This window comes from Rattus norvegicus, chromosome 9 (genome assembly GCF_036323735.1).
Source record: "Rattus norvegicus strain BN/NHsdMcwi chromosome 9, GRCr8, whole genome shotgun sequence".
Taxonomy (NCBI): Eukaryota; Metazoa; Chordata; class Mammalia; order Rodentia; family Muridae; genus Rattus; species Rattus norvegicus.
In genome coordinates, this window is record NC_086027.1 from 62678446 (window position 1) to 62702538 (window position 24093).

A 24093-nucleotide genomic window follows, 5' to 3' on the forward strand; every position below is an offset into this window, starting at 1 on the left:
AGCTCCTCATGGGCCTTGGACTTCTGCCTCCTGTGTGCCAGCATGCAGCCTTTCTTATGCCACCACTCAGGACTTTTGTTTAATAATTAGAACACTGCTGGAAAAGTGGCATGGTTTGTTTTGTGTTGAATTATGATGATGTAACAAAACCACAGTGATTTAGCAAAGAAAAATAACTGTCATTAATACCTGTTTCATCAATAAAAATATGAAACACGCGCAATGAGAGATTAAGGAACCTCCGAATTTTAAAGGCATTTCATTGCTATTTGCAGACGATTTTGTGTTTCAAATAGACATTTAATACTCCCTCTCTCCATCGCTCTCCTTTGTCTCTGTCTCTGTCTCTGTCCCTCTGCCTCTCTGTCTCTGTCTGTCTATCTGTCTGTCTGTCTGTCTGTCTGTCTCTCTCTCTCTCTCTCTCACACACACACACACACACAAACACACACACACACACACACACACACACACACACACACAGAGGGGTGGGGGTGGGCTCCGGATGTAATTTTTAAATGTGCGAGTCATGCAGTGTGGACAAGTGCTATTATAAATCTAAATCTAAAATCCAAAATAGTGTTCTTTGAGCGCCACCATCTGGAAGAAAATGTGCTTTTCTTGACTGAAAAAAAAAATACCACTAATAAAAGGGAAATTTTTCTTTCACAAATTTACAATAATTGTTTGGTTTGAACTTCGGTAGCTTACTATAATTTGACTATTTTAGGCCTTATATTTGAAAGTGATGATGTTCAACTTTTAGAATAACTGGCCTTTGCTCAGTAAATATTACAATCTCTGATCAACACCAAATAAGCTTCCCCTCCAAAAAAACCCATTTAGGTACAGTTGATAAGCTGACCATCTCCCATCTGAAATGCGTAGGAACAGACATGTTTTAAAGTTCAAAGCTTTGTGGGTTGTAAAATATTTGTATGTACCTTACTGGTTGAACATCTTAAATCTGAAAGTCAAAAATCCAAACTAAAAGCTTCAGAATTTGAGACAATACAAGGCTTTGAATTAGATATGTATGCTAAAGCTGTTCTGAGTTTTGAGGTCAATTTTACTTAGCCTGGTTAGCTCAACGACTCTGATTCAAGTACAAACTTCCAAATGGTCTGTACATATTTGCATATGGACTAAAAGCACAGAAAGGTATCCTCACATGCCTGAAAGATAACTCACACAAAGTTGGACTCAGAGAAGGATGGCTTGGATAAAGCAAGCCCCCCAGTCAGACACGCTGACTTCTACCCTGCCCTCTACTCCCTTGTACCTCCCCAATCACATATCATGTGTTTAATCTCTATGCTTCAAATGGGGAAGAGAGCTCTTTCTCAAATTTGGCATAAAGACAGAGAAATCAAAGAACATTGGGCCTGCCACACACTGCCTGGCTGCCAATGATTAGCTTAGATACATAGCAAGGTACTTTAGTAAGATGTTACTAGAAATTTCAAATTTAGTATGGTTTCCTTTGATCCTTTATGCATAATTTTTTGTTAAGGAAATGGTTTTATAGTGTGTGTGTGTGTGTGTGTGTGTGTGTGTGTGTGTGTGTGTGTGTGTTCATAACCATCACCGTTCTGAAAAGCCCAAATGAGGACTGATAAAGTTCACTGACATGTCCAGACCAAATGACCTGAGGAGCCTGAAGCTTTCTTTCGTTTTGGCCAATGGAGAATGATTTCTTATCTCTGCTGCCAGGAGACTTACAGGAAATGTAACACGTATATACGTAATGGAATTAAGCTCTAACCACTTAGTAAGCTTCTGGAGGAATTACCTTCCTCATCCTAATCCTCGGACAACAGAGAACTGGTAAGGACCTCATTAAAGCTCTAGCACTTGGAGTAGTAAGGCCTGCTGACCACACAGACCTGTAAGGCTCGCCCAACTCTGAGACTCCAGTTCTGTCAGGAATTGGAAATCTTTAAGACCCAGAATATTAATATAGATCCCAGGGACCATTTACCTAAAATTGAATTTTCAGAGATTTTTCAGAATAAACTCAGAAATCTTTAGAACTAGCAATAATTCCAGGATCAGTCCTGATTATTCAACAGCTATCTCTCAAAGGCCTCCAGCTCTGTGTCAGTCACTTCTTGGGGCAGCAAACCTAACAAGGATCCCAGACTCCACAGACATTGAAGAGCACAAAACATATAACAGGTAATGATTGAAAAGCTACACACTCTTCACATTCTTTCACATCGTTCTTACACTGGGAAGATGTTGCGAATGAACAGTCTGTAATGACCTGTGCCAAGCAGTTCCATTCCCATCATATTTTCAGTAGGATTCGTTCACTTATGGTCCTGGTGTCATGTTTTTGTAGTTCCCACAATATGTCAAGCCTTTATTATTACCCCTGCTGTGGAGATCTGAGATCATTGATCTCTGGTATTACTATCCTAATATGTTAAGCAGCATGACTTACACCACATAAAACAGCAACTTAATCAATCGGGCTGCTCCCCTACCCCTCACACACAGCAGTGTTGAAACTAGCCAATTAATAACCTTACAACTGTTTAAGAGAAATTAAGTTAATATCTCCTACTTTGAATCAAAAACTAGGGATACGAGGAAAGTCTGCTGAAAGCCAGGACAGGCTGAGAACCAAGATGGCTGTGACAAACAGTTAACAATGCTGTGAATGCAAAGTTTGGCTGGGAGGATAAAAGTACCACCTCAGTGGACACATGAACAGGAAAATAAGTTTTAGAGCTCACATGGAGAAGGTTCCCATGGTCTGGAAAGAAAGATATCTATGGCCACAGCCTTCTTTTAAGATGGGAGCACTAAGGAAGCTGCAGAGGAAAAAGTTAAGTTCCCAGAGGTTGAGCTACAATATTTAAGGAAAGACACTGGGACCTGGAAGCACACAGTGGAACAGCCACTGCTATGAAGAAGTTACACAGTTACCCATAAGCTCTAGTAGAGGAACTGGTAAAGGTGGTCACACTAAAAGGCTGAATTTTAAATATAAGAAAAACAGTCTTTTGTCCTCTAAGACTTTCACAGCTATAAAGAAAAATCCAGTGCCAAGATTAACCAAGATTAAAGAGCAGGCCAACTCCCTCTGTGAGAGACTGATTCTAAGTTGAAACTAGTACTTATTTACTGAAAAAGCAACTTTATTCATTAGATGTAATTGTCTCTGAGGCTTACTGCTGAATAAGCTCACCCTTACTAGCTCTTTCTGAAATCTGGCTGGATGGTTTGACTCAGCTGTTCTAGCCCAAACTCCTCTCCACGCTGACTGATTCAAACTGCCTCCTCTCTGCTTCTGACTGAATTGCTCTGCTTGACCTCAGACCAACACTGGTAATCTGTTCGAATCTTCTGGCTCCTAATTCTCTGGCTTTTGGATTCACCTGTGCCTGGCTTGTAAAACTGTCCCAATAAAACTCTTCCTGATCCCTCCCCTCCTCTCTTTTTTCTCAATGTTCTTTGTCTCTGTCTCTGTCTCTGTCTCTCTCTCTCTGTGTGTGTGTGTGTGTGTGTGTGTGTGTGTGTGTGTGTGTGTGTTGTGCTCTTAAGCCCTCTCTTTCCTGTGTTGTTCCTGTGAGAATTAGGCATATCCTATCTCTGAGTCATTCTGTCAAATCTTTCTCTAACTCATCACTTTATTTGCCCCTCAATTAGACATCACTTTCAAACATGGGTGCTTCCTTCTATAAACTAACCTTACTTTTATTTCCTGGGATTAAAAGTATGTACTAAGGGCATGTTTATATTCCAGCCAACAGGATTAAAGGTACATGATGAGTCTGCATTTCAGTCAGATCACATAGACCCAGAAGGTCTTTGGATCTGATCCATTGCCAGAGCAGCCATGCTGCAGGATTAAAATTCCTCTAAAATTTACTAGTCCAAAAACAAACCTAGGACCCTGAGGATGCTACTAAATCAGTCTGTGCTCTCTGAATAAGACAACAAAGGCTCAGTGATTGTGCTCTTATAGCATGGATTACTTAATATTTAAGCCCACTTATAAGAATAATAGCTTTAAAGGAAAAACAAAGGATTCCTTTCAAAATCTTATTTTCCTTGACAGTATATCTGTTGAAGAGATGTACAATAAAATTAATGTGTTCCTGCCTCCTAACATAACACCCATACTGCAAACCAAGGACAATTTTGTCAGGTAAGTCACTATTTCAGAACATTCTGAAAAGCTTCTAACTGCTTGACATGGAAGCACGAAACCCTGAGTTCAGTCTCCAGAACCCATATAACAATGACAAGTTATGAGTGGCAAGCACTTTTATTCTGACTCTGGGGAGACAGAGACAGGAGGATTCCTGGGGTTCACTTGGTCAGTGTCAGCTCCTGTTAATGACTAAGCAATGTGTGGAACTTCAGGGACAGATTCTTGTACTAATTCCACCTTCGAAACATCCTTTCCTTTGCTTTTAGCTGCAACTTTATGATGCAATCAGCACGCTCAGGACTATGCCCCTAAAATGACCATGCCTAGGAAGAAATTAGCCCAAGACTCTATGAATACATGTAGTCCCCCTGAGTAAAATCCCCAGGTTGGTTTGTTTGGGAAAAGCACTACTTTGGAAATGAATCACCTTGCCTGCTATAGGTAATAAATCTTTTTCTATTATTCCATGTCTTGGCTGTGTTTATTTTTAGCTCTTCATGTACCAAGATTCAAATCCACTTTATTTGGTTACATCAGATGGTGTCACAAAAAACTGAAGTCTTTAAAGAATGACCTGAAAAGTTGACCTTTGACCTCCATATGCACATGCATACATGTGGACTCCTGTACATTCAAACATATACAACAATTAAAAAAAAACTATGCACACAATGCTACCAGAGATGGCTTTACTTGGCCTTTGTAGCTCAGGACCAAGTAAATCAGAAACCTGGGAAGAATCACCATTCTAGATGTCATTAAAAGACATTTGTGACTCACAAAAAGAGATTAAAACATGAACAGTATCACAGGCTTCAGAGAAATGTTTCCAACCTTGGTGGGTGACTTTGAATGGGTTCCAAACTTGAATGGGGAAGTAGCAGATGCAGTAGAGATAGTGAGAGACCTAGAGCCTGAAGCCATGGCAAGATGGCACCAACTTCTTGACAACAGAATGCTTTCACAAATTCGGATGAACAACAGCGTAGTTGCCTAAGGGGTAGCCTGCTCTCTGTGAAGATGCTGTAACCACTAACCAAAGACATCGAGTTTCCACTGTTACATAAAATTAGAAGAAGTGGTGGCAGGTTTGACATGACTGACTCCAATTTAAACAGCTTTACTGTGGGGAAAAACAAAATGCCATGCCACCAAGCCAAGCAGTACCGCCTGCTGTAGAGGGGTCTCTTTTGAATAGCACCTTTATTGCTGCTGCATTGTAAAGAATTTCCCCCAGGAACCACGGCTTTCAGCAGCCACCAAGCCACTGGTCCGCAGGTACCATCAATGTGGAGAGTCTTTGCCAGCAAAAAAGATTACAGTGAGACCAGAAGACTCTTTAACATCACTTGGCAGCGAATGTTTTTATTTTTTTATTTTGTTTGTCTTTGTTTTTCACACATTTCTGTATCTTTCTTTTAATCTCTTGTTTTTCATAAATTGCAACACATTCTTTTTAAACGTATATTCCTCTTTAAATTAACTTTAAGTTGGTTTACAAAGTAATAGGTTTCATTGTGATATTTTCATACATATAAGTCATTATTCTTTTTCTAATTCCCTGCCCTCTTCCATGCATCCTACCACCTCTTGCTGATCCCTTTCTTCCTCAGATAGTCCTCCCTTCTGCTCCCATGCCACAAAGATTCCATTATCCTATCTCCTCTCATGATCTCTGCACACACACACACACACACACACACACACACTCTCTCTCTCTCTCTCTCTCTCACATACACACACACACACACACACACACACACAGAGAGATTCACACATTTCACATACAGGACAAAGCACGAGTAATTGTCTTTCTGAGCATGGCTTATTTTGTTTAACATAATGATCTTTAGTTCTATCCTCCCTTTTTTCCTAAAAAAAGTCATGATTTAATTTTTCTCCACAGTTGAATAAAATTCCATTGTTCACAGTATGTCCCTAAGATAAACACTGCTCTTCTAGTCTTCAGACTACTCTGTCTCACCAATAGACTGCAGAGGTACACATCACTGTCCTTTGTACTAGGAAACTAAGAACATCTTGATCCCCTCAAAAACATGAAAATATAAGTGGGACTTGTTGAAAAGACAAAAGGCACTAACAGAAATGGGAAGGGCATGAGAGGATAATGAAAAATAAAACCAAAGCACATTATACATATGCATGAAGGTCTTATAATGAAACTCATTATATATAATTAATATATGTTAATAAAACTCCTTATATCCATAACCTGATTTATTAAAATTTTTGTGTGCAGTGGTCTAAGCTGAACCCAAGATATCTCTAAGGCATGCATGTAGCAAGTTAGAAGACGGATACCACTAAAGGAAGAGGAGGAATGTGGGGTACCAAAACGAAAAGGCAACTCCATTTAAAATAAAGTGCTTCGCCTGTGTGCTTCTTCATAAGGGTGAAGGTGAGTTGACTACAAAGATGCAAGGTATTTCCCTGGAGATATTACAGAAAATGTTTCAGGGAAAGAGTTTGGCCAACTTAACAATTTGAAAGAAGAATTCTATGAGGGATAGAAAGAAGCAGAGGAAGAGGGAGAGGAGAGAGGAAGAGAAGCAGAAGAGGTAAGGGGAGGAGGAGGAAAGAAGGAAGAGAGGGAAGGAGGAAGAGGGAGAGGAGAATGAGGAAGGAGAGAAAGGCACAGAAGGAAGGGTGAAGAGGGGGAGGAGGAAGGAGCCAGAGAAGGAGGGGAAGGGGAGGGAAAAGGAGGAGGATGGGAGCAGTACGGGTTCTCTGTCCTTACCAAAAGGTAAAGGAATGTCACAGCATATCCAGATTTCCCATTCAGTGCAAGAACCCCTGACATGTCCCTACACAGACTGCATTTCTCCTTGACACTGAGCATATGTCATCTAGTAAGACAGTGCTACATTTCAACAACGAAGGCCAAAAGTTTAGAAGCTGACTTGTTCTGATTATCTTATTGAATGAATTGGTAAATGTGGTAACCCTGTTTCTATGCCTCAAGCCCCAGACTCACACTGTCCGTGTCATAAGCCATATACTTGGCATTAATAAGGACCATATCCCTTAAAACACATCCATACGCACGGACTGTCATATTCCCTCAGCACAAATAAATGAGTGTTTCTACTTCTGCAAGCCAGTCTGCTTTTTATGAGGTCAATGCTCATAGTAGGACCTATAAATCTCATGAGTGTCAGTCAATTGCCTCATTTCCCTTGTAATGTGAGTTCCTTGGGAGAAGCAATGTTGTGTGGAAGGAGCCAAAAGGAATAAGTCAGGCAGGAAGTCGATGAATGACAGTGCTCCAAGATGCTTGGCATGCAAAAAAAGAAAGCTCTCTGCTGCAGACAATCACTGCTCTCCTCCACGCTGGAAAAAAAGCCAGTGTGTTCACCTCCTTCTTCAGGGCTGTATGACTCCTGCAGGTGGGGTGATCTCTCCAAAGCATTATACTAACATCTGCTTTTGGAAGCTGGGATAGTCATGCTGGCTAGTGAACTCCATAGTGGTAAGCCTTTACACAGTCCCCATTGCTGCCACTGGGATTTCTTTGCTCTTTGTCTGAATTGACCACAATGTGCTTGATGGGAAGAGTTTTAGATTTTGCTTATCCTGAATTGATTATGAGCTCCCTCGACCTCAAAGGTTCTCCAGGTTGGATGATATATTACACAGTCATTTTATTTCATAGCTCACTGTGCATACACTGCATGATGCTAGCTGACATTCAGAAAATAGGCCAGCTGGTCAACTGGATAATGAAAAATATGTCAACTGATCAACTGGGTAATTTTGTACATCTTTTTGTAGTTCTGCCTTTTACTTTATTTTGGTTTTATCATACATTTTATTGGATATTTTATGTATTTACATCTTGCTTTTATGAGGATGCTCCCCCTCCCACCTCACCACCCTGGCATTCCCCTACACTGGGGAATCAAGCCTTCACAGGACCAAGGGCTTCTCCTCCTGTTGATACCCAACAAGGCCATCCTCTGCTACATATGTGGCTGGAGCTATGGGTCACTCCATGCGTTGGTTGGTGGTTTAGTCCCTTGGAGCTCTGAGGGGTCTGGTTGTTCTTGTAAGTACGCTCACATCACAGTCTGGTCTGTGAGCCCTTAGATACTTCCTCCTCCACAAACTTCCTTGACATAAGTCCTTTTAATCTTGTTTCTTCTAAACAAGTATACTACTAACCATGGTCTTATGGGATACACTCTGTGGAGGTGTGTCTCTGTATATTCAATTGTTAATTCTGCACAGGCAAAAGGCTAAATACTATCTGGATCTCAGTATTGTTATTTCTATGGCCCACCACCAGTCTCATATTTTATAAATATTTGTTCCTTCCTCACCTGCCTATGGCAATCTAGGATTGTATTTGATTGGCTTTAATAAAGAGTTGAAGGCCAATAGGTGGGCAGGAAATTGAAGGTGGAACTTCCTGGCAGAGACAGAGACTCTGAGAGAACTGACAAGTTGGGGGTGGGGGGAGGTTCAGCTAGCAGTCACAGAGGTGAATAGATGGAGCAGAGCCAAGCAGAGAGTGACATCTGGCCATGTGGCAGGACATAGTGCCAAGACTGGTAGAGTTAGAGTAGCTAGGAGACTGCCCTAGCTGAAAGACTTAAGCTTTAAAATATTAAAAAGTCTCTGTGTCATTATTTATATAAGTGATAGGTCCAAGAAAGTCCCGTTATAATGATCAATGTAAGGCCACACTCTTAGTTGAACTATCTGTCTCCCAAATAAGATTTTAAAGTAAATCACTACTAAGCTCAACTGGGTGTATTGATAGGGTCCCCTTCCTACTGCTCTGGAAGGCTAAACTTAAGTGTCTACTTCTGAAAGGTATTGGTGTATTTTACGTAAGTGTCTATAAATTAATGTCTAATTTCCCTTAGGTCATATCAAGGATTTTAGTGTGGTTTTATCTCACTGAAATGAGACATAGAGGTTGTTTGGCTAACAAAACCACTCACATCTCTTGGAGTCTCCGGTAACTGCATTTACATCAACACATTTGACCATATCTAAGAGGGTCTTTACTCCCTAGAGAAGCATTATTACAATACATTGCTACCCATATTTTCTACAGGGCCCTGCCAAGACTTCTAGTAACAGTCAGCAGAATTTGAGGTGTTAAATACTGTGGGTCAGTCAAACACACTCAAATATCCCCCCTTTCAGCTCTCACCATCCTCCTTTTCCTCAGTAAATAACCATGTTTCCCAGAATAAGTCTGGCAAGACTGTCTAATTATAATCGAAGTTAGCAAGTCATTGAATTTGACTCTATTTTGGGATATGTCAAGCCCCAGCCCTAAGAAAAGCAATTACAGATGCTCTTTGTCCTTGAAAACATCTTAAGCAGAGAATTTAAAATATTAAATTATGTTATTTCATTAAATCTCTGGTACTTAAAAAAAATCATTCCTGTTGTGGACTTGGTTTAATGTTTATATTATGGGTTCCCAAATTACAAGAGAATCCCACATGTAAGACATTGTGGGTCTCTGTCCCCAGTTGGTTCTAATTGGTAAATAAATTTGTGGCTGGCCAATGGCTGGTCAAGGAGAGAAGTGGGACTCAAGATATCCCAGGCAAGGAAACCCCAGGAAGAAAAAGAAGGATTTAGTACCATCACGCCAGGGAAGCAGAAGGATCAGGCTTGAAAACTTCAGAAGAGAGAGCCATGTAAGAGCCAGGGAAGTGTGGTCCCGGGGTCCTCCCCCAACCCCTTTGTGTCTAGGGTGGCAAAGATGGAATATAAAGTTTAGTAAATTGTAATACAGGAATACTGGAGGGGAGGTGTTAGCAATGTGAAAAATTAGTAGTGACCCACCCAATGAGCCTATCAAGGCAGATTAAATACATGGTTGTGTGTCTGTGTGTGTCTTTTTTATTATTATTCTTTAATCCTTTTTATACAGTCCAGTCTTTATCCCCCTCCCAGTCAGCCCTCTAACTGTTCATCATCCCATACCTCCTCACCCCACCTTGTCTCCAAGAGGATGTTCCTACCCCAACCCTACCAAACCTCCCCACTCCCTGGGGCCTCAAGTCTCTCAGAGGGTTAGGTACATATTCTCTCACTAAGGCAGACCAGGCAGTCCTTTGCTGTATATGTATAGGGGGCCTCATATCAGTTGGTGTATGCTGCATAGTGACTCGGTGTCTTTTAGTGAGGAACTCATGCTGCTATCACTCCCACTGCCACTGCCACTGAGGAGATTAAAGCAGATTAACCAACTACAGCAACAGATGGCACCCAAAGTGGGACTAGAACGCATTATTAAAAATTAGAGATTCTTGAATACACCACAATGCTAGATACAGAGGTGAGAAGAATTGGGTTTTTAACAGAGTTAGGGTATTGTCAGAGCCACATGATTCCTCCACAAGCCACCCAGGTTTGGTACTAGGACAAAGGCATGCTAAATTGGTACACATAATTCTGGGGTTTGTGGCTTGAGACTAGGACACACCCAGGCCAACAAAAGACATGGGCAGCAGGCTAAGGATTCAGCCAGATGCTCTATCTTTTTCTGGCCTACTGTGGCATAATAATAATAATAATAATAATAATAATAATAATAATAATAATAAAATATATGTATATATCACCACAGAGATATTGATCTCCATAGAAAGGAGAATTTAAGCATACCTAGATGAATAAATAAACCTGCCTGTCTAGAGGTTCTGGAATGACAGATACAAAGCCAGGTCAGGAAGGCGAAGTAGATCTGTTCTTCTCCAATGCTCTGGTGACATCACGCATCAACAGGTACCCACATTTTCAAGAAATTGCATTCTTATATAGCAGTCAACATGAGATGCCAAGAACTGACCAGATAACCATTGCTATGGGTGACTGGTGTACACTAATGGAGAGTTGTTGAAACCTGCTTTAAGAAAACTAAGTGAGATTCAAGAAAATACAGGATCAATTCAGGTCTATTACAAAGAAACATCAAAAACAGATGAAAGCAATTTATAAAACTCAAACTAAAATCTAGTTGAAAATAGAACTGGCGAAATTTAAAATGTGGTAAACAGGTATCAAGAGTGGCCAGGCCTCCCTAGAGAAACATTAGACAGTGGGAAGGAAAGTTATTTCAAACTACAGCTGGAGGGAAAGCAAAAAGAATGAAGAGGAATGAGGAAAACTTACAGGAACCGCAGCCTGTGCTAAGAGAGAAAATGTTTGGGTTACTAGGGTTAAAAGGAAAACTTAAGAATGACAGTGGTGTACAAAGTTTATTAAGAGTAAAAAAAACAGACAAACATAAAGAAGAATACAAATATCAGCTGCAGAGAAGTTAAAATGGCATCAGGTCGGTTGAACTTAAGCTTGACACCTCCTGTCAAGCTCTGAAAAGGCAATAATGAAACGCATTCTCAGGGGAGGGAGGTAGAGGAAATCAGCAGGTTGATGCACCAGATGCTGGCTTTTCAACAGATGTCAGGCCAAGAGACAATGGAGTGAAAATCTCAAACACTAAAGGAGAAAGCCTGCCAACCAAAACTATCCCTTCAGAAAGGAGGGATAAATCTATCCACAGACAAACAGAAGCTGTGAGAATAGATCTTTCCTATAGATCATTCTATAAACATTTCCTTACAGGAAACTTCGAGAGACATTAACACACAGTGAGAAAGCTTAGAGAAGTATACAAGTAACAGGCAAGAGTAATCACAGAGGAAAAACCCAGAGGTTTCTTGCGCAGTGAGAATGTAAATTGATATGGCCATTATGGAAAATAGTCAGGAGGTCCCTGGGAAGTGTTCAAAATAGAAGAAACATGTAATCCAGCCACCCAACTGAGTACACATCCAACACTGAGATCAGCATGTTGAATAGACATCTTCACTCCAGTGAACATTACATAGCCAAGACAGGCAAACTACCAGACATGCACACGGCTGAACCGAGAGCTTGTTTGTGATGATGCACCAGGCCCACGAACACAGCACTGCATGTCCTCACTCATGTGTAGATTATTATATCAGTTGGCCTCATAGAAGTTGAGATTAGACTGGTGACTACCAGAAGCTGAGGAGACCAAAGGAGAAGGGAAGTCTAGGGAAGGTTGGGGGTATAGTGCATTGCAGTAAGGCAGGAGTGTGCCACTGAACAGTAACATGATAACAATGAACTGCGATACTACAGATACTCAGAAGAAGTGGCTTGGAAAGCTTCCCCATAAAGAAATAATGGGTATTTAAGGAGTTAGAAATCTCTGAAAATCCTTAATAAGACGTTGTTCGTTTTATGACCCACTTGTAAAAGGAACAGTCAGTTTGGCAATGAGCCGCCCTAGGGGTGCTCTTTCTCTGAGTACCCCACTCCTCTCAACCCCTACTGCTGTTCTCTGCTCTCTATCTCTCCACCTTGTTCTTGTCCCCATGCTAGATCATATGCCTTTGAATGGCTGAAGCAGTGTGGGAACCTATGCTGTGCCGAGGAGAGATCTGAGTAGAACATGAGCCTGAAGTTCTGAAACAGGGAAGACTTTCACAGACAAAACTGTCCTAATAACTAAAACCAATTGGAGATTTCGACAGTGAAAGATCTTTGGGTGAGGAAGACCAGTGTATTTAGTGGAAAAAACACATAAAATTACTTCATGCTTACACTGGCCATTATATGGATAAGAGATCAAGGTGTCAGTCAAGCCTATCACACTAGCAATATCTGTGATATTCTGTTCTCAACATCTGGAATTTTTGTCATGGAAAAGTCCGCCTCATATAGAAGCTTTCTTAGGACCCCAAGGATGAAAGTGAAAACCCCCTGAACCAGGCAATTAATCCCCTGGTCTCTGCCACACAGACCATCTCATTGTGGTTCTTGAGAGAATATGACCATACACCAATCTTCAAAGCTTTGGAGACTGCACAAGACCTTCTATGGGTGGACAAGACCTTCTGTGGATACTAACATTGAAAGTGAGAATACACAAGGCCATTAGGGTAGACAATTTTGCTATGCAGCAGTCGTTAATGAAGTGTCACCAAAACAAACAGCAACAACAACAAAACCCAAACCCATTTGCTTGGGAGTTAGCACGTGAGCTGTTTACTCCTTGAGTTACATAGTTCCATGCGGCCACAGTCAACCCTTCCCTCACTCAAGCCAGCACAACTGCCCCTTCTAGACACTGAGTAATGTGCAAAACTCTTTAGAAATATGGGACTTTTAAGAATATTTTCATCAAATTTCAAAAGCAAGGGTTTGGGGTTTTTTTGTTTGTTTGTTTTTCCCAGGAATGGTAGTATATGTTTTAACCCTAGCGCTCTGGAGACAGGAGCAAATGGAACTCTGTAAGTTCAAGGTTGGCCTGGCAGCAAGTTCCAGGTCAACCAGGGCTACAAAGTGAGACCCTTCAATTATACATATATGTGTATGTGCTATATTTTTAATATATAAATACTATATTTACATATATACACATATGTACATATATGTGTGTACATAGTACATATAGTTACACCAATGAGATGAATATATCTACTTTTGTGTCTACTTTTGGTGGAAACAACTAAAACTCTACTTAACATTTATTTATTTATTTATTTATTTATTTATTTATTTATTTATTGAGATGGAGTTTCCCTGTGTAGCCTTGGCTGTCCTAGAACTCGCTCTGTTGACCAGGTTGGCCTCAGACTCTGAGATCTGCATGCCTCTGCCTCTGCCTCTGCCTCTGCCTCTGCCTCTCTGCCTCTCTGCCTCTCTGCCTCTCTGCCTCTCTGCCTCTCTGCCTCTCTGCCTCTCTGCCTCTCTGCCTCTCTGCCTCTCTGTCTCTGCCTCCTGAGCGCTGGGATTAAAGGCATACTCCAATCACTGCCTGACTCAATCTCTTTCTTAATGAAATTAATATATAAGGGCTTTACATTGTAGTAAGGAAACTATATGACAGCCTGTATTTGTGAATTACATTAGAAAGGATTCAGTGTTCCATGGCAACTCACTAATGGTTCTGCTAAGTGTGAACTTCACTATATTGTGATTAATTTTACAACTTGGTTTGTACATATTTAATGGTATTATTACGAACCCAAAGTAAACCTACTAAACAAACCCATGTTCATTTTTCTGGTATCATCCTGTCAAATCATACAGCTAGCATTGATGAACTATGATCAGTATTTAGGACTGTAGGCATAGCTTTGTTTAGTAGTGAATATGTGTATATTGTTGTCAAGTGAGGACATTTTAGATGCAATTCCTCTATCTCACAGTGTATTTGATTAAAATATTAATGGAGGAGCTTATGTTCATGTATTAACATAGTCAGCACCTTTAGAAGTTATATGTGATGTTCTTTAGTGTGATCAGACTTCATTAAATTCCTCCTTAGTTCAAGCTCTCCTCTCTAGGATTTATGTATTTTATGATTTTTATTTCATTCTGATCAAATTTTTGGACTCACTGGATAGACTTCTCTTCGAATTTTTATTTTTTGAAAGTTCCCTGGGAAAGACATTCCTAACTGAGCAGCGGGCATGCTTGCTGGATGTTGCCTGTCATGGTGAATTTCAGCAACAGTGCAACCACAGCACAGAGACAGCACCATGAGAGAGAGTGTCCAGAGAGGGTGCTGGCTTCCTAGCAGAGCCAGTGGTAAAACTATGCCAACCACCGTAGGCCATGGAGTAAATTCAGTGCACTGTCAGTCTTAGGGAAATCAGGGGGAAAATATCCACTTTTTTTCACATTTTTTTCTCTTGGAATTCTAAAATAATAGCCAAGAAGAGAATGTATGTTGCAGGAAAGTGATGGCTTATTAGAAACAGTAACCGCTTGTGTGGATTTTGAAGAACGAAAGTTGTTATCTCTTTATACATAAGCAGGTTTCAGAGACTTTTACCTACTTGCACAACCATTTTCATCACATCCCTCCAGGTTTTGTCCACTGCTGTAAATCGCCTGCCTTCTTCTGGCATTTGAGACATAATGTCGGGAGAACTGAAAATGGGCTCCAGATAGAGCCACGTGGCCTGGACCTTGAGCCACTCATCCAGGATCTCCTGCAGCAGCAACAGCTTGCCCTCCCATTCCCTGGGAAACAAGAACAGCAAGTCTCAGGACAGCAAAGCAGGCAGTGTCTCGGACAGCAGTGCTCCAACCCTCAGCTGCCTGCCAACTCTACTCTCTACACCTCCGCTCGCACTCAAAGGTAAATCACTAAAACTGTCTTCAAGAAAGCCTGTTTTAAGAATAATTACATCAACATTTAGACTTGTAACCATTACCTAAAACAAAATATTTATTCACGAAATTCACATTCCCCTAAATACAATGTGGCACATAAGCAGAAGAGGCAATATTTGGATTACGGTAGGTTATTGGTTCATCTCTAAATAAGGAAAACCTAATAAATAAAGTTCCTTTATGTGAAAACATCATAATTATTCCAAAAGTAACATTTTTAATTGCAGTTTAAAAATCTGCATTTTCATCCATCTTTGCAATAACCCTGCACGCATATTTACTTAACAAATGGAGGCTGGGACTATCAAGGTTAAGTAACAGGTGCAAGTTCTCCCCACTAACGAGGACAAGCTGAGACTTGAACCCACAGCTATAACTGTCAGAGAAACCGTAACACAAGGAGGAATGTTTTATTAATCAATGAAACTTGGAAGGAGATAGCTTTGTTTGTATATTAATGCCTTATTCACTTACAAGAAGTAATTTGTAATTTTCAATTGTTAAAACAAAGAGGTATAAATAATTCTCTCAATTACAAGGTGATTTCAAATGTCTTTTCAAAATGCTTTGTTTCCCAGCTTTTATCTGTGAATTAGGTAGCTGTTTCTCATGTGGAGAGTCAGGAATGCCTCTGACTGGCGTTTCTTCCAGCATTTCCTTTCCCTTTCCTTGAATCCCTTTATGATGCAGAACTGTTCCCACTAGCTAATGATATTATGCCCAGCCCTTCAAAAGAGTCTAGCTATGCCACTTTCAGATGAGTTTACTCTCTGTGGAACCTGGAAGGAGAGCAGCCAATCACAGAGGAGGGAACACCCATCTGAGAGTTTCTGATCATCTTAGGTGCTGGATGACCAGAGACAGAAACCAAGCCAGTTTCCCTTGCCAGTCAAACGCATACTGAAGATGGCAGTCTAATTTGGTTGTCTGCCTCTTAAGGTTAAATATAAACTGTTTAATACACATTACAAAAACAAACCAATGAACAAAAACTGAAACAGTGAAGAGCAGAGAGAGTTGAATGTATTTAGCAGCCTTCTTTTAAGAACTTTTGATTAAAAATCAATCATTTGTTCTCATCTGCCAGCTGTCGTGCATAGAGCTGAAACTACAATAGATGTCCAAAGGTTGTCTCTGACAACCTATTTTCCAAACTTGGGGAATGGCATTATTATCTTCAGTTTTATACTTTACTCTCCTTAAACTATGTTCAGTCGCAAATTTCTTAAAGTTAAAAAAAGTAGGATCAGTCTGTTGACAATAAAAACGAGCATCTCAACATTGTCTGATGCCTTTGTCATAACAAGAGAGAAGGGATCCATACTTTATAATAATAATAAAAACTAATAAAGGCTACCCATTCCTTATAATAAACTCGATGGGATGCTACATCTTTTTCTGGCCTCAACAGATACCTAGACATATACACACATAGGCACACACAGAGAACACATTGAGGAATGAGATAATAAATTAGAAAATAATAAACATGGACTGCATAGTCAATCCACAGAAGAACTTTGAGTTGAATGCAAGGGCCTTAGGTAACAGTACAAACATTACAGATTATTGTACCTCATCTGCTTCTCATAAGGTTTGATGAAAGGAGATCCTCGCATAGTTTGTGTTTTGATAATGTGGTCATCCAGCAACATCTGAATGTCATCGACTGCGGACAAAATGAATGTCCCACTTTCTCTGTAAGGATGAATGACAAACTCCATGGCTTCCCATTCAGTCATCATCTTATCCATGGACTTTTCAAGAGAATACTCTTTGCTAGCTGCTTCACTAATGCCTTCAAATCTGTCTAAAAATGGCTCCAAATTCATGTCTATGAAAGAGAAGACTGTAGAATCATCCGAGGGCTGCAACGGGTAGCCAACAATGGCGGACATGGCCTCCCAGTGCCTGGGGCGCAGACCAGGATTACAGATCACTTGGACAAGAGGGATGTATTGCTTGAAATCCTCCACCCTTGCTCGCACTTTCTTGGTCATTGCCAGTGCGTTTGGAGAATCATGGAAGGCCTTCTCTAGCTTATACAGCCCTCTCCAGTAGTTCCCAACATCCGCTTCTACTTGGTCTGGGTTCACCTTGTGGTAAGGTCCTTCAGTCCACGCTCTGTGCTTGGTACTGAACTCCACAGCAGTTTCATAGAGACGAAGATACGGGTTCAAACCATCCTGGATCTTTTTACGTTGAGGATAGACTGATGGGATCCAGCCAAATGCTTCCTCTTCTGCATTGAACTGCTCAATCTGAAAAGATGGGCGTTAAATAAGTGATTGTGAAGGTGAATGATGTTTAAAATGTTAAACACCAGCTTTCCCTGAACCCTAACAGTAAACTCAATAAGAGAACAGACTGAGTGTCAATCTATTTCCTTTTTATTTTCTTTTTCAATTTGATAGGATTTTTGTATTTATAGTGTTCACATGTATACATTCTGAAATGATTAACTGCAGCTAAGTGTTACCTCATCCTGAAAAGCTACTCTCTTGGCTTTAAATTGTGATTATAGTTCAATATGACCACAGTACTATGTAATAAATTTACTCAACTCGTTTCTCCTACTTAACTGAAGTTAAAGTTTCATACGCTTTAATCAACATCTCCCCATTCTACGCACCAGCAGTCACTCCTCCTTCAGACCTTACTCTTCTCAATCCCATCATGCAGTGTGAGCCTGCTGTATCTGCTTTACTAACTTAACACATTCCCTCTGGACTCAGCTAGGTTGTCACAAATTATCTATGTTTTTAAAAGACTAATAACATTTCCCTATTTCTTTGTGCTCATATTTTTAGGGCAATGCTTTGTTACACTAGCTTAACATTAGTCAAATAAATTTGCAAATAGAAGGAAGTTTTACCCACTAAGACATATCAAAAATCTGGCTTTGTTCATTGAAATAACTTAAGTGCTTTGAATAAGAGCAGCATGCGATACATACTACGGAAAACAGAAAAAAGGGGTCCAATTCCTAAGAGTTATTGATGCAGCTCAAGAAAGACTTAAGTAGGTGGAAATGCAAAGAGAAGTCATTCAATAATAATTCAAGGTAAACAGGAGAAGTACTGCATGCCAGTAGCCACTTAACACATGTGCCATGCATACATATGTGTTGTGTCTCAGAAGTGTACTACAGCAGAGCAGTCACAGGTCTGTCAGAGAGAAGAAGCAAGCAGACCACAGCGCAGGATAAGTAGGAAGAGGCAGGGGAAACATTTTCTCTTAGTTGTGAACTCGGTGAAGAAGTTGGCTGTACGATGTACCCAACTAGAAAGTTGCAGCTAGGTACATCAATTAATCAAATGACTTAGAATACAGTGGTGCAGCCCCTCCTATAAACCAACATGAAAGTTTATTTCTACCTTTTTATATGTTTGACCTATTTGAGATAATTATAAATTAATTATCCCAGTGGACATTCAGGACTCTTAATGTAAAAAAAATAGTTTGTTTTCATCATAAAATATAAGGAAAATTGCACTGTGTGTGGCAAAGGCTATATAACTTTCTTCTTCCAGGTTTTCTAACAAGCAGGCTGACTCTGAGGCAGCAGTGTGGGAGCACAGTGGTTCAGTGAGAGACAATGATGGGTCCAATTTTAAAACAGCTGCACCATCTAAGCCGGCATCTATGAATACACAACAGCTAAACAGCAATCAGATGCTATTATGTGTGTGTTTCTTTCAGTGATTACAGGAGAGCTGCCATGCAGATGACTGAACGGTGCCATGGGTGACAAACTGGCAGAGATAACAACTCCATCTTTGAAATAAAAGCTGAGGACACCACAGAAACGTATCACCACCCACAGAGAACCACCCTGCTGCTTCTCCTTGAAGCATGACTAGAAACGTGAATTGCTTCTATTGTTCTCTTGTTTAACATAATTCAACTGTTTTATCCATTAAAAAAAATGTCTCACTTTGTAACCTAGGCTGGCTTCAGACTTAAAATCCTGCTGTCTCGGCCACTCAAGTGATGGGAGCAAGGTATGTGCCAGCATGCCTGGATGAATCTATTTCTTAAACGTGAATACTTAATACAAACACACTGACTGTCTTATTGGATCGCTTCGTCCTTTAATTGTACCTTGTCTGCTGCTGCATCCAGCTTGCTGTTCAGCACCTGGGCCTTTTTCAGGTACCTCTGCACATCCTGCAGGTCTCCAAATGTGTAGAATTCTTCCGCTTGCTTGGCATAACTCTCCAATTCTTCCACAAACCGCTCACACCGCAACTAACCAAGACAACACGTGTGCTCACTAGGCTTATAAAGTAAAAGGCCCTGGGTACCACGAAAATAATTTAAGGATTTGGAAAGCTTATCAAAGTTATTACTATGTTTTTTTTCTTTGTGACAAAATATGAAAGAAGATAGCCTAAAAAATGACTGGGATCTAAAATACAAAAAAAAAATTTTTTTTTAGTTAACACTTAAAATTTCTCTAGTCCCCTAGTTTATAAGTTGGCCCTATACAATGGAAAGAATTCTGATTCATTTGATAAAAATGTGTTAAAATTATATTCTTTAGCATGTTGAAAAATTATGGTAAAGAATGACTGAGCACTTTAAAAACTCCTAAAAACCAGGATAGGGTTAGAAGAAAGATCTATTTAGGAGCTTGACAACTAACTGTATCATTTTCAAAGCATTTGTGAAAAATTGAACTCCTTTACTTATCTGTTGCCCAGACAGGTCTTGGATCAGCAACAAGAACCAAGATATGTGAAAGCTATTGTCATTTTTCCCATGAGCATTCACGACAAGAGATTACAAAGCTAATAAATCCAGGTGTGAAATATTAAAATTTTAATATTCCAACATAAAACAGATGTGTGTGCTTAGTGCAAAACATTATAAAACTGTCATTGGTAAGCTATTCCAAATTAAATGACTCCAGAAATATCTATTAGTGAAGTATTAAAAAGTCAAATCTAGGTTATTCAAAAATAGGATCTTTTTCCTACATCTCGAATCCTAGGTTGATTTCTGTCCTCTTTTCTCCTGTTTCCCAGGAAACTCGTTGCTCCCATTTGATGAGTGAAGGAAAATAAAAAGAGAACTGCACCAATATTGTGTGCAGACTTTTGAGGTAGGACACTGTGTACTGAAGTATAGATAATCCTGGACCAACTAGGAATTTTCTAAGAGTCAATTATTTTATGGTTTAAGTATCTTATGTTCATTGTTCATGTTTTTCCCAGTTAAAATGTTGGAAATATTCTAGTTGTAAAGTAGAAATATTAGCCATAGTTTAAAAATAAAACAATTTCAAGGCTAGGAACTAGTCTCCAAATAACAATCTATAAACTGAATCTTCTTGGGTGTGGTTGATAGAAAACAGTTGGCTTTGGTCAAAGAATATCTTAACTGGCTGACCTGAGTCGAGCTTAAGAATTGTAGGTCCTTATATAAAATAAAACTGATAATTTTAGTTGATTTATTCCCAACCATGTGTTTTAGGGTCTGTGGAGTGCTAAAGGCCCTCTGAAGGCCGTGGTTTGAATGTGTCCCATGGCCGTGCATTGGAAATAAACATGATAAGAAATGGAACACCAAAAGTGGGCAGGTCTAAGGGTGCTGTTCTCATGTACGAAGTGCAGAAGCAGATTAACATGAGAGTGGGCTCATAGGGCTCATAGAGGTGGCTTTGGCATCTTTCTCTCTCTCCTTTCCTCTCTGTTATTCTCATTCTTATAAATGTGCCCTCCTAATCACTTGCCTTCCATTTTCAGTCAAGGGATGATACAATAAGGCCTTTGGCAGATGTCAGTCTCTTGAATTTGGATTTCTCAGCTTTCAGAAATGTAAGCAAAAACCTATGCTCTTTATCAATTACCCAGCTACACGTCTTCTGTTATAACGGCACAAACCGAGCTGAGACACTGTAGGGCAGTGCCTGCAGGAGCCAGTGGAACAGAAATAGAGTAAACAGAGACAAAGCTCCCAGGAGCTGACCTTCCAGTGGCAAACAGACCTGACAGTAATAGTAGGGATTGGGTCATTAGTCTAGTAGAGTGTTAAAGCGTGCGATCAGAGCAGTGGAGACGATACCTGAGGTCCAGACAGCATCTCAGAAAAAGCAACTGGGTGTGACTGGCACGTGTCAGGGCAGAGCACTGCAGAGTGAAGAGATAGCGTGCACGGTGGATGTGAGAGATGCATGGAGCACAGAACTGGAAGATGCTTGGCATTAACAAAGGTCAGGAGTGTACCAAAAGTGGGAAACTGGGCTAGACAATAGGTAGAAGTAAGCTGCAAATCTACTAGAAAAAAAACGTTAGGTCAGGGCACTACGTTCAAGCCAGAGTGACTAGGAGATATAGAAAACATATCAGCCAGGGATCTTGGTGTTGGAACAATAAATAAAAAAAATCAAAACAAACAAGGAAAAGAACCCAGAGGTTAGTACCATAAATTGCACATGATAAATAATGTCTTATTAATGGTCACTTATGGGCAATGTTTTCCAACATTTTCTTCATTTTACCTTTAAAAAAATCAAGAAATGATCCCACATCAATCAGGGCATTCTTGACTCATTCCCTAATCCTCCATCAGAAGAGACCCAGCATGTGTACTCTCTTCTGAGATTATGGGGGAGGGAGGTACAATGTGGGGGGCCCATGTGAAAAAGCAGGGCGCCTGTGTAACAAAGAAGTCTGTAACACTATGCAAAGAGTTAAAAATCCAAACATTTGCAAAAGAAAATGAGAGCACTATGAAAATTCTATAATGCCAACCTTAAGACCTTCTTGATACTGTTCTGTTTTGTCCTTAATGATTTTCCTGTGCTCGTCAAAAATCTCTCCCATTCTGCCATACCACTGGAAAACACTGTTATTTAGTCTGATGTCTGCAGGAGAAAAGTTGACACATTCGATGAGGAAGGCCAGGCAGTTTTTAGAATCCACTAATCTCTGTCCCAGGTCCAACATGTCAGTTGTCTCCACTTTCTGAATGTGAGCCTGCAAGAAAGCAAAGGTTACAAACAGCATTGTAAGGGAGAACTCTTACCAAATATGCCCTGTGAAATACACTGCAGAAATACACACAGGCACATCAGAAAAGTGTGACTCAGATCTGGGAACCTCCACACAACTTACTTCTCAATGCCCACCCACGTCACTAAAACAAGAGAAAAAAAAGTGAGAAGATACTTAACAATACACATGCACACAAGCCCATATATGCACACACATATTCACACACATATACACACATACATACATGCACACATACACAATCACATATACACACATGCATATTTGCACATATACATGCACACATGAGTGTGCACACATTCACACATACACACACTCTCTCACACACATATACACACTCTATTTTTTACACACACACATACACACTCTATCTTTTACACACACACACATACTCTATCTTTTACACACACACACTCTATCTTTTATACACACAGCAATGGAAGACCAGGGAGGATGCTGTGCATCCCTGGATGACAAAAGCAGACACCACCTGAGTGATTTCACTTCTCCTTTTAGTATTATGCTCTGGGCCACCAGATGTTCCTGACACATTTGCCAAGTGCTGTCAATGAATTGACCATGAGGTGGACACAGCTTTTACCATCATGGCGTTTGCCATCTAATGAGAGAGGTGGTTGTTAATCAAACAAGTGCAAACACAAACTCTTGACATGGACAGTGCTGCATCCAGAGCCCTGCTGCTGCTTCTTGCAGCATGTCTAAGGCAGCCAGACATGAACAGTAGCTTTCCACAAACACATGTAGAAGAGGCAGTGAGATGTGTGTGACACGTGGAAAAATGCAGGCAGAGGAAGCACAGGCGAGGGTCTGACCAGGGCTGCAGCAGAGCACCAAAGTAGGGCACTCATTTTTAAAGATTTATTCTTATTTTTAAGTGTGTGCATAGGGGTGAGGGAAGATTAAAGTCACGTGAGTGCAGTTGCTCGTAGAGGCCAGAAAAGGGTCTCAGATCTTCTGGAGTTGGAGTTATCAATGGTTGCCCGCAACCCAGAGTGAGTGCTGGGAACCAAACTCAGGTCCTCTCCAGGAGCAGTATGTATTCTCAAGAGCTGAGCCATCACCCTAATCCCAGGAGAATTGTTTTAAATTGAACCTGGATCCCACTGGGACTTTCTGGGCTCTAGTCAACTGCCCAAATCAACTGAAGGAAGAAAGGCTACCTAGTCAAAGCTTGTCACCAAACCACCTCACTTGCATGGGAAAGAACACTGATTAAGTAGCAGAGAGTTCAGAATAAGTCTAGAATGTACGGCTGTAAGACAGAAATACACAACCAACCATGTCCCAGTGCATACGCAATGGATTGATTTAGAAACTATAATTTTCATAAGTAATAAATGTCTAGTCAAACTATGTATTTTTTCATTTGGCTAATCAGTTTCCTATAGAGCCCAGTAACTGGGTTTCTGTTTCTCCTTATCTATATTAAATGAGTGCTTTCTGTATTGACTACATTTACCATCTGGTTCATCCTTATTGGAATAAACTTTTTAAAACACAGAGATATCTTAAGCAACAAACAATGAGTCTTACTTTCTAAGTTTGTTAAGAATTGTTATATGCAATAGAAACCCAGATTGAATAACCCCAAGTATTTTGAGTCAGTAACTTCCAGGAAGATAAGCAGATGATAGTCTGCATAACTCCTCTTTCCATATGAGTTCTTTTCTAACAAAGAGA

The 24093-nt window shown here is 40.3% G+C and overlaps 1 protein-coding gene across 4 annotated transcripts in view; it reads right to left on the minus strand.

Moving 5' to 3' along the window:
• The window catches only part of Dnah7 (dynein, axonemal, heavy chain 7), a 305667-nt gene that overhangs the window by 223608 nt on the left and 57966 nt on the right, over positions 1-24093 (minus strand). For all 4 annotated transcript variants that reach the window (XM_039084571.2, XM_039084570.2, NM_001419550.1 and 1 more), the window contains 4 exons: positions 22132-22356; positions 19478-19624; positions 16949-17634; positions 15034-15220 (listed from right to left, as the gene is read on the minus strand). In XM_039084571.2, coding sequence (XP_038940499.1) covers positions 15034-15220; positions 16949-17634; positions 19478-19624; positions 22132-22356 — 1245 coding nt within the window. The remainder of the gene's footprint in view (positions 1-15033; positions 15221-16948; positions 17635-19477; positions 19625-22131; positions 22357-24093) is intronic.